The 15,686-nt window shown below is 35.3% G+C and overlaps 1 protein-coding gene across 8 annotated transcripts in view; it reads left to right on the top strand.

Annotated features, from left to right (window-relative positions):
- The window catches only part of SUGCT (succinyl-CoA:glutarate-CoA transferase), a 329,484-nt gene that overhangs the window by 137,979 nt on the left and 175,819 nt on the right, over positions 1-15,686 (top strand). Inside the window, exon 13 of one of the 8 annotated variants that reach the window (XM_054059907.1) lies at positions 12,877-12,924. The exons of the other annotated variants lie outside the window; for them this stretch is intronic. Within the exon in view, the coding sequence (XP_053915882.1) occupies positions 12,877-12,909 (33 nt within the window). The 3' untranslated portion in view covers positions 12,910-12,924. Of the gene's footprint in view, positions 1-12,876; positions 12,925-15,686 lie in introns of those variants that run through there. 8 annotated transcript variants of the gene reach the window in all.

Here is a 15,686-nt window from a genome sequence, read left to right as displayed (position 1 = left end):
GATGTAGTACCATGCTGTAAAGTATGCATGGGCCAATTTTTTCACTTCATAACTTTCCTAGGGATTAACGTTGGGCTTTGAAGAACGTACAGCAGGAGTCTTTATTTTACTCAGAACGTGGTTGACTTGGCTGTACTTGGAGCAACATTGGAAAAATATTCTTTGCTTTTTTTTTTTCTTTTGATGCTGCGAATTTGAAGAAGTCATGTCTAGTCTGAATAGTCTGAAAGAGACAGCTTTGTAAAACACCGTGTGTCTTGGGATGGCCATTACCTCCCAAACTGAAAAGAACTTAGCTTGGTTACTTTGCTCTTGTTAGAAGTTAGCCTATCTGTAAAAGGTATCACGGTGCTTTGTAGTCAGATACCACCATATGACAGGTTTTTCAAATGTTTACCCACAGAGGGTAAACTGATCTTTTTTTTCTTTTTTTTCCTCATGCAGCTGCATGAAAATGTTGGGGGTTTATGCCCTTCTCTGAAATAAACGGCACTCAGACACTGTGTTCTTATTAGTATTGGAAATGAAATCTCAGCTTTTGTAGCAGTGCTGCATGTTATACATTTGTTTTGTTTCTGACACCGCTTGCCTCCTTAAACATTTTCTCACAGTTACCGTTCTGTTCAAGGGTGGTGGTGGGGGAGAACTTCACAGTTCTTTCCTCTTCTTTCTTGACATATGGAAAAGTGTTGACGTTTTGAGATATTGCACTTATGGCAAGATATTCACTTTACATCATTTCTATAAAATTAAGCCCCTCACTTGACCTTTACGTATCTGAGAGACCATCCAGCAGACCAGCACTTCTGAGAGCAGCATTTTCAGCCTCTTAAGTACATTTTTCTAATTTCTACACAAATTTTTATTTTGATGGTGAAGACGTCAGTCCTTCACAGGTGGCTTCATTGCCCTGAATCATTATCCAGAGCTTGGATTTAGAGGCTTAGGGACAGTTCAAGCAAAGCTTTTCACCTTCTCATTTTTTCTGAACTGTAGTTTTTGCCATTGCATCTTGCCCAGTTTCCGTCCTTCTGCTCATCCTTCTGCTCCTGTATAGACAGCATGTGTCTGGGATAAACACACATGCTTGTGTATAGCTTTGCTCTTTCATAAGCCAGTCTACAATTTGGTTTCTGAAACCTCAGAAAGCATGATAGTGTCTTAAAAGTATGTCTAAGATTAAGAAAGAAGTATAGCAACACCTGAGAATTTGTAAACTAGGTATCCTCTGCACCATGAAATCCCAGTTGTAACAGGGAAAAACCATCACCACCAACACACTGTAATCACAGCAAGATTTTTCTTATGTAAAGCTCCAACCAGTCATTAAGTATAAGAACTTTGTAATCATTCTTCACAGTGCTTCCATTACAATATGGTGGGGATTTTTTTTCAGGCTCACTTTAAATCAGAAAATGTATTTCTAGGAAAGTCGTCACTCAGCTTGCATTTAATAACCTTACCTGCTAATGTCATATAACAAGTACAAACAGCATGATACAAAATAAAAAGAGTTTATTGTAATGCAGGAATCTGCTTTTCATAGTGGTTTGCTTTCGACCATTGCAAAAACCCCAGGAAAACATCAAACCTGACGATACTTCAATATAAACAAACTCTAATATATTTCTGGTAACCTAGGTTAATAACTAGGTTTTGCCATTTTGGGCATTACCAGCTGAATTGGATCTAATCACAATTATGTTTTTTAAAGTTAATTTTATTGCCATTATCTTCCTATTTGATCTCTGGATTTTGACATCCATAACGCAACCATCATTCATGGTAAGTGTAGACTCACACCATTAGCGACCAAGATGCACTGCATGGATGTCTACAATTGTCAAAGCATATGCCAGTTCGGCTGTCAGTAGTGCTACACGAGGTGGACTGGGCTGGTACCAGCTGAAGACAAATATCTTGGAAGAGGAGTGGAATAATGCGAGGAAGGAATGGAAGCAAGTCTGAGGAGACAGGAAAAACTAGTAAAGTAGATGACTGAAATGGTCTAATGGAACTTAATCAGCTACAAGGGGGTTACGTGTTCAAATTTTGTTTTATTTTAACTGCAAGGACCTCAGAACTCTGAAGGCCAACAGTGGTTTGTATAACTTGTCAATAAACCGAGATAAAGCAACACATTTTTAATCCCAGGGCATTTTGTTAATAACATTAACAGCTTCAATCATACTCCAAGTGAGCTGCCAAAAGCCATGAAATTTTTTACTCAGTTGGAGTGCCAGGTGATACTGTTTTTTCCATGAATGGAGTGAAATGTCCAGTTTTCCCACTGATTATAATCTTTTATGCATTTGTGAAGTTAAAATGAATACCGCAGGCATTTGTACTGCTAAGTCAATCAGCCTGTGCATGGAAGTATATGAGTACTTGTGGATGTATGGATGAAAAGGCTGAGAGAAAGAGGAGCAGTTCCACTAGTTAGGGGAACAATTTTCTTAAAAACAAGAGGGAGGAAACAATGTTTGTAAAAGTTCTTGCAAACTCCTACTAGTACAGTATAGACTATTTTAATAAATCTTTCTAGAGGAAAAAAAAATTCAAGCTATTTTTTTAAAAAATATGTTCTTTTAACCAGGCTAAGATAGTACAAACATTAAAGGAATTCTTAAAACGTTCTAAAAACTTACTAGTGACCTCAGTATGGTCCCATTTAACATACCCTGGGGAACATGTGTATGAAATAGAATGCGGTTTGAGGTTTTCCAAACAAAACAAACTTAAAAGAGAATACCATTTTTAATAGAAATTACTCAAATTCTCCCAAAAGATAAAACAAAACAAAAACAGGTACGCACTGTACTGTAGCTAAGTATGAAAGAACAAAGATCTTTGCTGGTAAATTGAGGGGACTGAACTAGTTTTTTTTTTTTGTTTTCTTTAAAACTTTACCCTCCCCTTTTTTGCAATGTAATTTATGTTGCTGTTCTTATGCAGTGTTCTAACTTTGTTTAATAAATTGTTTGTTACCTGATGTTTTACCGGATTAAATCCATTCATACTAATGAATTTTACTGTGTAAATGCTGCCAGCTGAAGATAAAAATGAAAGCCATGCAGTGGTACCTTTTATTTTTCTTTTTTTGCCCCCCCCTCCCCTCGAAGCACTTACAGTCATACCACACAAGTTGAGTACATCAGGTGTAAGACATCACCCTGATGCATCACTTCTGAGAAATATGGGGAGGGAAATATCAGAGCTGAAATATCACAGCTGGCCCTGATTTCAGCTGCTGCCAAACACCTGCAGACTCTAAAAGGATACCAAAACAAAACTCCACCCTGTGGCAAGAGGCCATCCCTTAACAACCCTTCCCTGACTTTGCATCACTATAAAAATTAATATAACATTTTTTACAGAAACCTTAGTCTTCCTGTCCCAGAAGGCCATTTGGAATATGCCTTAGAAAAAAAAAAGAAACCCACAGTAAACTGAAGTATTGAAATATTTGATAGCTGGAAATTTATCTGATGTTTTAAATTTTATTATTTGTGGAAACTTGTGAAGGTGGTAGGTTTTTTTTTTTATTAACCTCCAGATCATCTCTTATTTTCAAAGTAATTTCATTTGAACATATCCTGGCAAAAATTTCCTAGCATCTGGTAAAGGCTTCTGAAATCAGTGTTGTGAACACAGAGAAGAGCAAAAGATATAAAATGTATTGGCTTTTTTCTGTTTGGTTTTTTTTTTTTTTCTTTTAATCATCTTATGCATGGTGGTTGTTGGTTTGGTTTTGGTTTTGCATTTCTGTGTGGGTTTTTCCTTAATATAGCCATATTTTAATTGTTATTCCTTGTTGAAATAGACTTTTGTGGCCCACAGAGAGCTGTCCAAGTCAAATGAAATTATATTCATGTCCATAATACTGCTGGAAGTTTTTTTACATATAGAGGTTTCTGCAACTGAAAAGCAGTTGATGAAGGCCTGGGGTAATACAATGTGTCTGGAAGTAATTCCTAACAGAGAAGAGAAAGCGAGGAATTAAGTTTTGTATGTGTCTATTAAGGAAGTACTAAAACTGGCTAGAAGTTTTCCAGTGGAATGGTTTGCATTTAAAAATGCCAGTTCATTGAAACATCCACACAAAGGTGTCTAAAATGAGATTCTGTTTTGAAATTCAGCTCTATTTCTGCCTGTCCTGCCAAGTTGAAAATGTGCACTGCCTCGCTTTGATATGGTGCCTTGAGCCAACTTTTTGCTTGAATTTTTAAATTTTCTGCAATGAAAAACCCTCGCACCAACCACCAAACTCAACTCTTTAATTTCATCAAAAGTAGTTCTTTTATACCAAGTTACAAATGTTTTCAAGCTTTTGGTCTCTAGAAAATTTAGGGAAGTAGATTCTGTCTTAAAGTGGAAAGTATTAAGGAATAGAAATAGTTTGAAGAAGTGAAATGGAAAATCCAATTCTAAGATTGTTTGTAGTACGTGATTCCCACATATACACAATTTTGCAGGCTTTATATGATTATGAGATAGTTCTGTATCCAGATGTCATAGGAAGGGCTCAAAATGAGACATAGCTTATATTTTTGGTATGAGGAATATTGTAATAGAAAGTGTTTTTTAAGTTTTGGCGGTAGCCAAAAGAAAGCTTATAGCTGAGATGTCTTGTTATGTGAGGGGATACTGAATAAAAATGCATGTTCATATTAATGAAAGGCTTTTGCTTGTACACGTTTAATATATATATATATATTGCCTAGATAAGAAAAATAATAATAAAAGAGGTGATTCATTACTAGGTTGTTGTTTTTTTTCCACTTGCCTGTAGCTTTGCAGAGTTTGGTCTGAAATTTCCAGTGTTGTTTGGATGAAGTAAGTCTGAAGTACCGGTGTAAATGTCTGAGGCAGAAATGTGACTGCATTATTGTCAATGTGCTCTTTTGCTGTTCCATGTTTTTAAGGGTGGATGAGAGAAGCTGACTATGAATAAAAAGGGATGGAGCACCAGATAGAGTATGCAAAAAAATTGCTTTCACCTGCTGCCACAAATTCTGCTCCTTAACATGTTTTGTGAGCCCAAAGGTGTCAGCTTTTCTTGAGACCTAGATTAGAAATTGTATAACTACACTAGGTACAAGGGTTAGGTTTTTTCAATAATAAATTTTGATTTCCAAAATTGTCACAATAAATAAGAACAACATCAACATGAGAAAATTCACCAACAACTTTATTTAATGTAGAGGAACCTCAAATTCATAAACACTGTGATATTTTAAAATCAAACAACATCTTTCTGCTGTACCCTCTTCCTGAAGTGTAGAGGAGAGACTTGACTTATCAATAGGAGAGCATTTTGTCTGCCTTGTGAACCAGGTTGTTGTCTGATAGATTCTTAATTCATTTGTTTGGAATATGAAAAGTAGTGAAAGAAGTAAGAGGTTGCAGGAACATGGCTTCATTTTTATAGTAGTTGAATGCCAGACGGGAATCTCTTCCTGCATCTGCCACACAGTTCACACGTGGTTTTGGATAAGTCATTTTAATCAAAGTGTTGAAAAGTGGTCATTAAACATATGTACGTCATGTTTTGAGCGCCTGCCTTGTGACACCACATGCTAAATATGAAGGAGCGTTGTGTTTGTGTGGATGTAAACGAAACTATTTTTTATTTGGTCATGTAAAAATGTAATGTTGAAAATTCTGAAAAATCTGATACAGTTGGCTTATCCTTATTTTTCTCTGTACTCTAGTTTCTTAGCTGTGAAACTGGGACTCATCTAAAAAGTGGTATTGTACTTCACTGAGGGAGGGAGGAGCCTAATGGGGAAAAAATCGAGCATGAACTTGAAGATTGTACTGCATTTCTTTTGTGCATGCAAGCAAATGGTGCTAGTGGTAGTAATTTTGAAGTTCTCTATTAATTTCTTCTAAATGTGTACATGTATAAATTGTATATGTTTATTTGCATATGCATTCCACTGAGGAAAAAAAAAATAATGTAAGGATTTGTTTGTTACAGAGAATATTTAAGTTCTCAAAAGCGTCTCATTAGAGGTCTGTTCTCAGAAAATACTAAATTGTGTTTAAAAATTGAATTGTAATTATGGCCATTTAAAGGTACGAGGAGTAACTAGCCTTTTTGGGAATTTCCTTCTAGAAGGAGACTTATCAAAAAGTGATGCTCAGGCTTTGAAGTGAAGAGCATAGCAAAATCCCATTTTTAAAACCTCACAATCTTTGTTGGGGCTCAGTGTTAGAAGTCTGTAATGCATGTCCCTTGCATCTTAAGCTCTTGGATTAGTTTCTGTTCTTGCAGGAGTTATGCACTGATTCCCTAACCTTGGAGCTCATCAAAGTGACACCAGTTGTTTTCAAAGAATTTGGATTTAGCATTTTGCATTACCAGAGTACGCTCAGGATAAGGCCATCCAACTTTAACATGTACTGAGCTGGATGATATGTAATTTCTTAGAATTCCCTCACAGAGCATGAGCCCAGCTCCCACTTCTGTTCATGTAAATTGTGCAACTGTGGGGTCAGAAAAGTTTTTAATTAACCCAGTTGTTGCACTTATCAAAAGTTTGATGAGTGTCAAGTCTGTTATATATTATGTATGGGAAGGGGGGAAATATATGTACATGTCTATCTCATCGAGTCTATTTGGCTGAAGAGTTTATGTGATGAAGAATTTGATTCAACTGATTCTTTAGAACTTTATTTCTGGAGGTTTGTTTGTTTGTTTTCATCTAAGCATTCACTGCATCATAGTCACAAAGTCATGGTCAATTAAAACTATAAATTCTTTGCATTCTCTGCAATATGTAAATTGTGAAGCTATCTATGCTTGTTGGCTGCCAGAATCACAAGACCACACCAAAGTCTATTAAGACAACACTATTTTTTTGTTTTAAAATATTTTACTTAAATAGATGTGGATTCATTTAATAAACTAAATTTATAGAAGTATTAGTAATAAACAGTAGGATTTCAGACTAAATTTTAGACATGCTTCAGTAATAACTTCCTCCAACAAAGGATCGCTTTTAAAATTTCCTATCGTATTTTTATGTTTTCAATACTATCTGCCACCTTGTCTTCTTGGAGTTTATATGGATAGCCTGGATATTTTTTTTTCTTTCTCAGAGACTGTAATGGCTAGATTTTATCATAGGTCTTGTTCTCTTTAAAAAAGTCAATATAAGTAGCATGGTGCAGCTTTGTAGTGTGAGTTGTATTTGTAGGCATGAAAATACTAATAATATTATAGAGAATAAATATTTGGCATCTTGCACTTCAGAATCCCTCAAATGGTAGTAGCTGCCGATGATCATTTATGTATTCCAGCAAGCAAGAAAATAAAATCCAATAAGAACAACAATAAAAAAAGTGCAGATACTGTAGATCATTTAATCTTGAGCTGCTCTTCCTGAGTGCTCAACTTAATTTAAAAATTTTATCTCAAGCCATCACTCTGACCCATCATCCCAAAATTGCAAGATTTCGCCTTTTCTTCAGTGTGAGTTCATCTTGAAGTCCCACTTGCTGCTGAAAAAAAAGGTGGTATTTTCAGATGAGATGCTGACATGTTAATTTTGCATTGTACTTACAAGGTAGCATTTAAAAAAAAATCCTGTTATAGTTTTATGTCTTTTACTGACAGGGAGGAATATTTGAGCCATGAAGAGGCAAGTATGTAGGCTGAGTAGGAGTGGGTATTTGAAGACTTAGATTTCCAACCACCACAAAAAGGTATTAATTAGTCAAGCAAGCTTTCTCTGTCATTACCGTTTTCCTTCTCATCTCTGACTGGTTTTGTGTAGGTTTCTAGGATGATTCAAGTAGGCAGTTTGTAAAGAAGCAGGAAGTATTTCCTTACTGTCTATGGTCACTGAGGCCAGGAGCATTGTTACTATTGTTATAAAGAACTCATCCTAAACTTAAAACTGGCTACAGCATTTGGATGTCAACACTCTGATCAGCCAGCCACATGTTGAAATTTTCTCCACACAATTTCAATTGGCTACTAAGCAACTGTAGCATTTAATAATAGCAATTTAAACCATAAGTTTTATAATCTGCAGTATATGTTTTAGAGGTAAACTTTTGAATTACATCTATATCTTGATTAATGTTGTTGGTGATCTCGGCTGTCCTTCAAAACTTTTCTGAAGTCCTAAAGACAGTGAAGATGTACTGATAATTTATTAAAAAATAAAAAAGGCAAACCAAATCCAATCAGATTCACAGACAGGCCTTTTGGATGACCCAGCTGGGTTTTAATTGCCTAGAATGACACCTGAAATACATCATGTAATACATTTTATGCTTTTATTCATGCCTGTAATGGCCTATTAAAATAAACATTCCTATAATGAAAGAGTTATGTAATAACACATTTTGTAAAAATTGCCTCCTCTTCCCCCTGCTCCTGAGAAATCATGAAGTCAAGAGAGAATATTTACTGAAAACATGAGTGTGACCCCCTGCCCTGCAGATTCCTATGTTATGGCGCTGCCTTTGGTTTAGGGGCTATTGTGGACAGAGTACGAGGAAGATTTAGATTGGTGTCATTATTTTCAGAAGGGGGACATCATTTTTCAGGCACTGAAATTACTACGATATTATCATATTGTGATCATTATATTCCTTTCTATTGAAGTAGCTGGCAGATAAACCTGACTGTTGGCTGTTAATCTTATCAAGATCGTGATTTTGATAAAGGAATCTCTGTTACCTCTCAAAGCTTCTCATATAGATTTGCTATCTGGCCTTTTAATGTATATTTTTGATGTAGGAATCAACCATCTTCTAATGACTTTCTTGAGCTAGTTTTGGATATGTTATTTGTTCATGCTGAGGACTGCAGTAGCAAATCACATTTTCCATTTTATCTTTTTATGTGTACCTTGATGCTGAGAAGTTCTGACAGTGTGCAGCATGCAGGTGCTTTATTCCTACTACTTTCATGGCATTACTTTTCATTGCTATGAAAGTTTTTCAAACTATTGATTCTTTGTTTCTAACATTTCCCTTGTGAATTTAAATTTAAATCTGGTATTTGTGTTATGCTGTCTGAACAGTGTGTGTTTTCTGAATGTAGTATTTATACATAGCTTATCCTGTTGTGTGCTATGTTCTAGTGGGAGCTTAATTTATATTGATGCAGTATTCTGGCATTCCTCATTCTGCATCTTAAACTGATATATTTGAAAACAGAGATCCTTTGCACGGTGAGTGCTATTGATTGCTAGAACTTGGGTTTTTTTCAGTGTTACATCCTATTCTTATGATGTCAGAATATGCAGTTAAAAAGAATGTACACTTGAGCATTTTTTTAAGTCATGAAACACAGAAGATATGTCCCTAATATAGACTGATTTTTCTTTAATTGCCTTTTTTCTGTCATTAGTTCTAACTCCATAAGTACACTGCTACAGCTAGTGTAATTTATAAATATGTGTTTTTAAAGGAAAGTAACATTTGGTGTCTCCACAGTGAAATTTGAAAATATTTGGAAATCCAAATAACATACTTTAATGCCTTTATCCTCTGAATATGTGCTTTCACAGTCCAAAACCCTAAAATGTTACTTGACCAAACAGCTATTCTAATTGAAATTAAAGGCACAGCAAGATCAGCACAATTGCTAGTCAAGTAAATATCTAGCTCTATTCTATATTACAAGCAGATTTATAGGTTCCTTGTGACATTTTCTATTGTGGCAGACTCTTCAATCCAGGCATTTTTCCTGTTTTAGAGCAAAATGCAAACACATTCACTTTCACTATGTACGTTTACTTCTCTTTTTTAGATGAGTGATGGAAAAATAAACATGAAATGAAGGCATGTGGAGATAGTTTATATCTTTACAAGTCATCTAGGAAAGGGTGTAGAAAGAAGTGTTACTGACGTTTTACAATACAAAGCACTTTTTCAACCTTCTTGGCCGTTTTAAGTGAATTTTTGTGTTTAGCGTACAAAACTCTGTGGATACAAATCTTTAGCTCCTTCAAAACGAAAGGCAGATGCACTCATCTGTACTGTAGGTATGTACTCTCTTTGAGCAGTACCTAGTATGTAGATTCTCTATTTGAGATTATTACCTTCGCATCAGTTGCGTCTTTGATTTGACACTGGTCAAAAAACAATGCTGCAGTCTTAGCTGAAGTAGCTCTCTAACTGACCATCTAAATAATCTCAGAATTCAGTAGGGTGATGGGTGCAACTGAAATGAAAAGATTTGGTTATATGTGATTAGAGTTTGTGTTTAGCTGTGCCCTTAATTAAAAAGTAATGTAAAATATCAGCATCTGAGCAATGTGGTTGTTCAAAAGAAAAGATATATTACAGAAAAAGCAGTGCAACCGCTTATGTATAGCCATCAAGTTTGGTTTGTTAATTCACTGCTTGCTTTTTCCTGATGAAACTGCCAGTAGGTAGGCCAGCCTTTGGATAGGTAGAAATAAACTTCTATGTGAGTATTTAATGTTAGATCACCCAGTCATATATAGAGGATGTTATTTTTTTGGAGGAGGCGTGGAAAGTTTAGTGCTCATTACTCAGTGTTGACTGCTTAGCAGGTGACAACAGAAGTAACTGAAGATTCATAAATAGATTTAATGTTTTTAAAATGAAGTATTTTTTTCAAGATTTTTGTCAGGAACTTTTTGTACACATTATTTAATTAAATGGGAAGAAATAAATGTTACGCTGAAGCATAAAATCTATACACGGCAATTACAGGCTTGAAATTTATCTATATAAAGCGTAATTATTTCACCAATTATAGAATATGAGAACATAGTCTTGTTGCAGAGGAGTCTTGCTCACTGCAAGAAGACATTTGCCCAAAGTTCTGAGAGAGTCTAAAATTGCATGTAAAATACATTGTAGCTTGGTTTAGCTGTATTTGAAATGATGATGGAGGATGAAAAATAATGTGAAATTTGCTCTTGCTTAGGAAACATCCATCTATATATTTATGCTAAGTGAAGCAAGTTATCATCTCTTCAAAGCTATTATGTCCCAAATTCCTAGTTAATTTCTAATTTTAGCATATGTTCAAGATCTCAGAAGAGCTTACAAAAAGTAGTAGAAGTATGCACAGGGAGATTGCTGTAGTTTATAATGGCCATCATGTTTTCTCTGTTTAGTGGATGCGTGTTTTAGTTGGTTCAGTTAAATGGTGAAGTTCTCCCCTCTCCCACTTACTCCCATGTACTGGAGACCTTGCAGCTGTTCTCGGGAAAGTAAAATACTGAGCATATTTGCTGACCTAACAGTCTTTTCTATTATTAAAGCAAAGGATTTTTTCTAATGTATGTAGCCTCGTACTGATGTGTACCCTTCCTAGCAAAGCAGTGTTCAACAGATAAACATTTCTTTACTGCTTCCTTGAAGGAACTGATGTGTATGCCTGACTTTCTCTCCTGATAGGAAAATATAGCTTAAAAGCAGGTTATTTTTTTCTTTTCTATTCTCTCTTTCAGGCATTTGATTTTTTTAATAAGACAATTATGCAGAAGAGAATTTGGTTAATACTTTTTGGTGGATCATTCACTAGAAGTGTGGATCTGGAACATGCGAAGTTATTTCTAATTTTTATCAAATTCACTAATGAGCTCTAAATATTATCAAAAGTCTAAATGTGAAGGAACTAGTAAGGAGAAGATGAAGCTTTTTCTTTCAGTATACCCTGTCTTATATGGGGAGAGAGATCTGAAGAAATGTTTCCCTCTTTTCAGAAGAATGATCACTGATGTAATGATAGTACAGTATCATAATAATATTTATGATCATATTAAGATGGGATTTTTCTCCTGTAAAGAGGAATGATATCAGTACTGATGTTAAATTAATCCTAGTCACCTGCTTTTCTGGTTTAATGAGCTGCCTACCAAACGCTGAAAACTGCAAGATACCCACCAGCTACTTTGGACAAGCAGAGCAGGGAGAAAGTCTGTGAAAGACGTCTTGAAGTGGTTTAGAAGGATATATAAATGGTTGTCTTTGGTTTAGTTAGGACATCTCATGCAGTCCAAGCAAGATCTTTTCTTCTTCATACTAAGGAGAAAAAAAATCTTTCCTGTTTTTTTTTTTTTTTTTCTCTCCAACGTCCCAACTTCTCTTTCAAGTCAGTCTAATTTATTATCTGAGATTGGTTAGCAATTATTCACATAGTTCTGGTGTTTAGAAACTTGAAAAGTAACTTCATGCCGAGCACAAAGTTCATCTTTTTAATAAAATCTTTCTCACTTTTTCCTCAAAAAGTATTTATGACTGTTCTGACTTTCCATGCTCTTTGGAAGATTTATGTGAAAGCTCTAGATTTTTTATAAACTATTACTTTTTAAACACTTTTTAAAATGAAAATTTGACTTTCAGTTGGAAAGTTTGACTCCATTATCCAGCTTTCTATATTGTGAAAGTAAATTTCAAAACGCTTTTGAAATGGTTGCAGTTACTTTGATTTTTGCAGTTGACTTCAACTCAGTTAAATATTACATGTTTTAAAATGCACCCCCATTTTTTAATTTGGTGCTGTTTTATACTGTGCTATTTATCAAGATAAGTCTAGTGATGAGTAACAGCAGAAGGCAGAATGGGTGAAATGCATCTCATTTATATTAATTTTTAGATAGAAAGATCTTCATAGATTGGGTGAAGTTGGTTGTCTTGGGTAAATTGATGATTAAAAGCTTCAGTGATGTGGCTAACCTCATGGCAAGAGTTGTCTGCCCGTTTGTCCATTGCCTTGCTTCCAAGCACTTGAAAAACAAATTTCTGCAAGGTGAGTTTTATGAGCAGTTTAGCATGACAGGACTTCGGAATATATTTTCTTTTTCCTAAGTAGGTAAGTGCCAAGACAGAGATAGCCACAATAGAAACAATTTATATGTATTCTTTTTTCAGAGCAAGATGGGATCTCCACATGCTTGTACTTAATTTGGACATTTCCTAAACTCAAATGGCTCCAGGGACTAGAATCTGAAAGGTGCTGAGCATTTCTGACCCCAATCCATCAACCAGCATGCTTCTCGTGCAATATTGCATTCACAGCAGAGTGATTACTCATGCCTTTTTTTTTTTTACTTCGTACTAGTGTACACTTTACAGTGTTTAATAGTTTCAATTTCATTATTGAATTTCATACATCAGTCTTCCTGTAGAGGCTTTTCTTTCCATGTTTGTTTCTGTTGTAACTGCCTGCCTCGTGGTTTATCTGTGTTCTGCTTGGATAAAAAGCTACATGTTTTTGCTGTTTTGCATTTTTTTTCAGAATTGTTTGCTATGATGTTCATCCATACGTGCCTAGTCTTTCTTTCTACTGGAGTTACTGTCTGTTTGCTTTATGACATGCAAAGTCTTTGAGCTTTTTTTTTTTTTTTTTGACGGGGTAAGTAATTGCGATTTTCAGATCCAGATGCATTCAATGAGTTCTCTGGTGTGATGACTGTCTTTTTCTCTAGTGTATTTTATTGAGATTTTAAAAATTTATTTGGATTAAGGAGTGTGCTTCCTCCATTAATTTACATGCCACATTTCTCTGTAGCAATGAATACCTAGGAACAATGCCAGCAATGTCAATTAGAAGGTGCATCAATGTAAAAAAGCTTAAGTGCCGTTATGATATAGTGTAAGTTCTAGCCGTTTTACTATGCTGACTAGTTTACAAAATTATTTGTTCAATTTAGCAAATTTACGTATTTTTATTAATCGGAAACTTTGATTTCATGCAGTGTTGCATGGAACATACCATACAGTTCATGAGTTCAGCCATTCTGTACATAGCGGTATATACAATACAGTCTGTTTCCCTGGGGCTAGTACTGTTTAAACTCATTAATGACTTGGACGGTGGGACTAAGTGAACCATAACAAGTTTGCCATTTGTGGGGACCTTCACACGTTGGACAAATGGGCTTGCAGGAACCTCCTGAAGTCCAAGAAAAACAAATCTGGAGTCTTGTGCCTGAGTTAGAATAGCCTTCTGCAGCAGTACAAGTTGGGGACTGACTGGATAAAATACAGCTTCACAGATAAAGGCCTGAAGATCTTCATGGACAACAAGTCGAACGTGAGTCAGTAGTGTGCCTTTGTGAGAAATACTAATTCTGTGTTGCACTAAATTAGTAAAATCATGGCATCAGAAGTGCACATTGACAGAATAAGAGGCAATTGACACAGTTTGCAACAAGGGAAATTCTGCTTAGAGGTAAGGTAGAAAAATTTTGCCAGAGGAGTTGGTTAGGCTTTGGATCAGAGATGCAAAATTCTTCATCCTTAGAGACAGTCAATATGTGACTGAACCAGACTCTAAGCAGCTTCATCTGACTTTACAGTTGGCCCTGCTTTTCAAAGGATTTGGACCAGAAGACTACTAGTAGTCCCTGATGATCTAGATTACTCTACGTATTTAAAGTACAATTGCACTAATTGTCTCAAAGTCACAAGTGGTGGCATCTGACTGGGCATGCAAGCTAGATTGTGCAAACATTTCTACACAGAGGTTTGTCAGAGTGCAAGCAACAGAAACTGAAAAGGTAGGGGATTATCAGTATTTCCGTAAGGTGGAGGCATATTCAGGCTGAAATTTCAGAAGAGCTTGTTTTATTTCTTTTTACTGCTATTATTCCTGCCTATTTCTGCAGTGGATGATTTTTTTTACACTAACAAATTGGATTGGGTTGCCAGCACCTGCAAAACAAGGAGAGTTCCTTGCAGAAAAGACATTTTTTTGAATAACCTTTTCTAATCTGAAGGGAAAAAAATGGGAGGAAGTAATTTTTAGGGTCTGTTGTATTAAAAAAAAAAAGTTAAAGAGGGAAAAAAAAAAGTGCATAAACCAGACTCGTTTATTTAAAGCATCCAAAGATGATAAGGGAAAGAAATGGGGATACAACACACAGACTGCAAATGCAGTTCTCATGATTTAAATCTGGAAGGGTGTACAGTACATCTGTTTAACATCTTGCAGTTTCAAGAACTCTGCCTTGAAAACCTTCTGTCACAGTGACACATGAAATAAAAGGTTATGTTATGACTTTCAGATGCAAACCTGTAAAAGGTTTATCTAATAACATACCATCTTTTATTAACCCATTGCTGCTGCTCACCTATAATTCTCTTTTGCCAGTAGTTTTGAGAGAGATTCTACTGAGTAATGAAAAGAAATGTCAACTCAGGCTGCAAAAAACATTCTGTAATGGCATTAAATGACTTTATTTACTATATATAAGTGGCATAATTACATATCCGTTTGCCCTTTCATCTGTTTTCTCTATTTCTCTTAATATCATTGAGCTATATAAGCTTTTCTTTGATTAAGGAGATTGAACAGGTTATTCTGCTTCTGACGTAAACTTTGAGAGAACTAGAGCAACAGAGAATAGTTTGAACAGTTTGAAGATTTATGATAAGGGCTGAAATACCAGAATTACTTAAAGATGATATTCTTGATTCAGATGTCTGAGTTTACTTATGAAGTTAAAAGAAATAAGGGTCTACTGTTTGCCTTTTCATTAATATTTACTATTTGTGCATCTCAGAATTTGAAAAAATTATCAACCTTTGCTCATAAGACAAAGGTATAATATAAAATTTATGTTGTCAAAGTCTTGACAGAGCTGTGCTAGGAAATGTTTATTAGACTAGGCTGAAGCTTGCTTAGTTATGGAGAATTCGGTTAGTACAAGAGTGGTTCTTCAGGGTCCTACACAGAA

This window comes from Cuculus canorus, chromosome 2 (genome assembly GCF_017976375.1).
Source record: "Cuculus canorus isolate bCucCan1 chromosome 2, bCucCan1.pri, whole genome shotgun sequence".
Lineage (NCBI taxonomy): Eukaryota > Metazoa > Chordata > Aves > Cuculiformes > Cuculidae > Cuculus > Cuculus canorus.
Note: the sequence above shows the minus strand (reverse complement) of the source record. Positions and strands in the feature narration are given on the sequence as shown.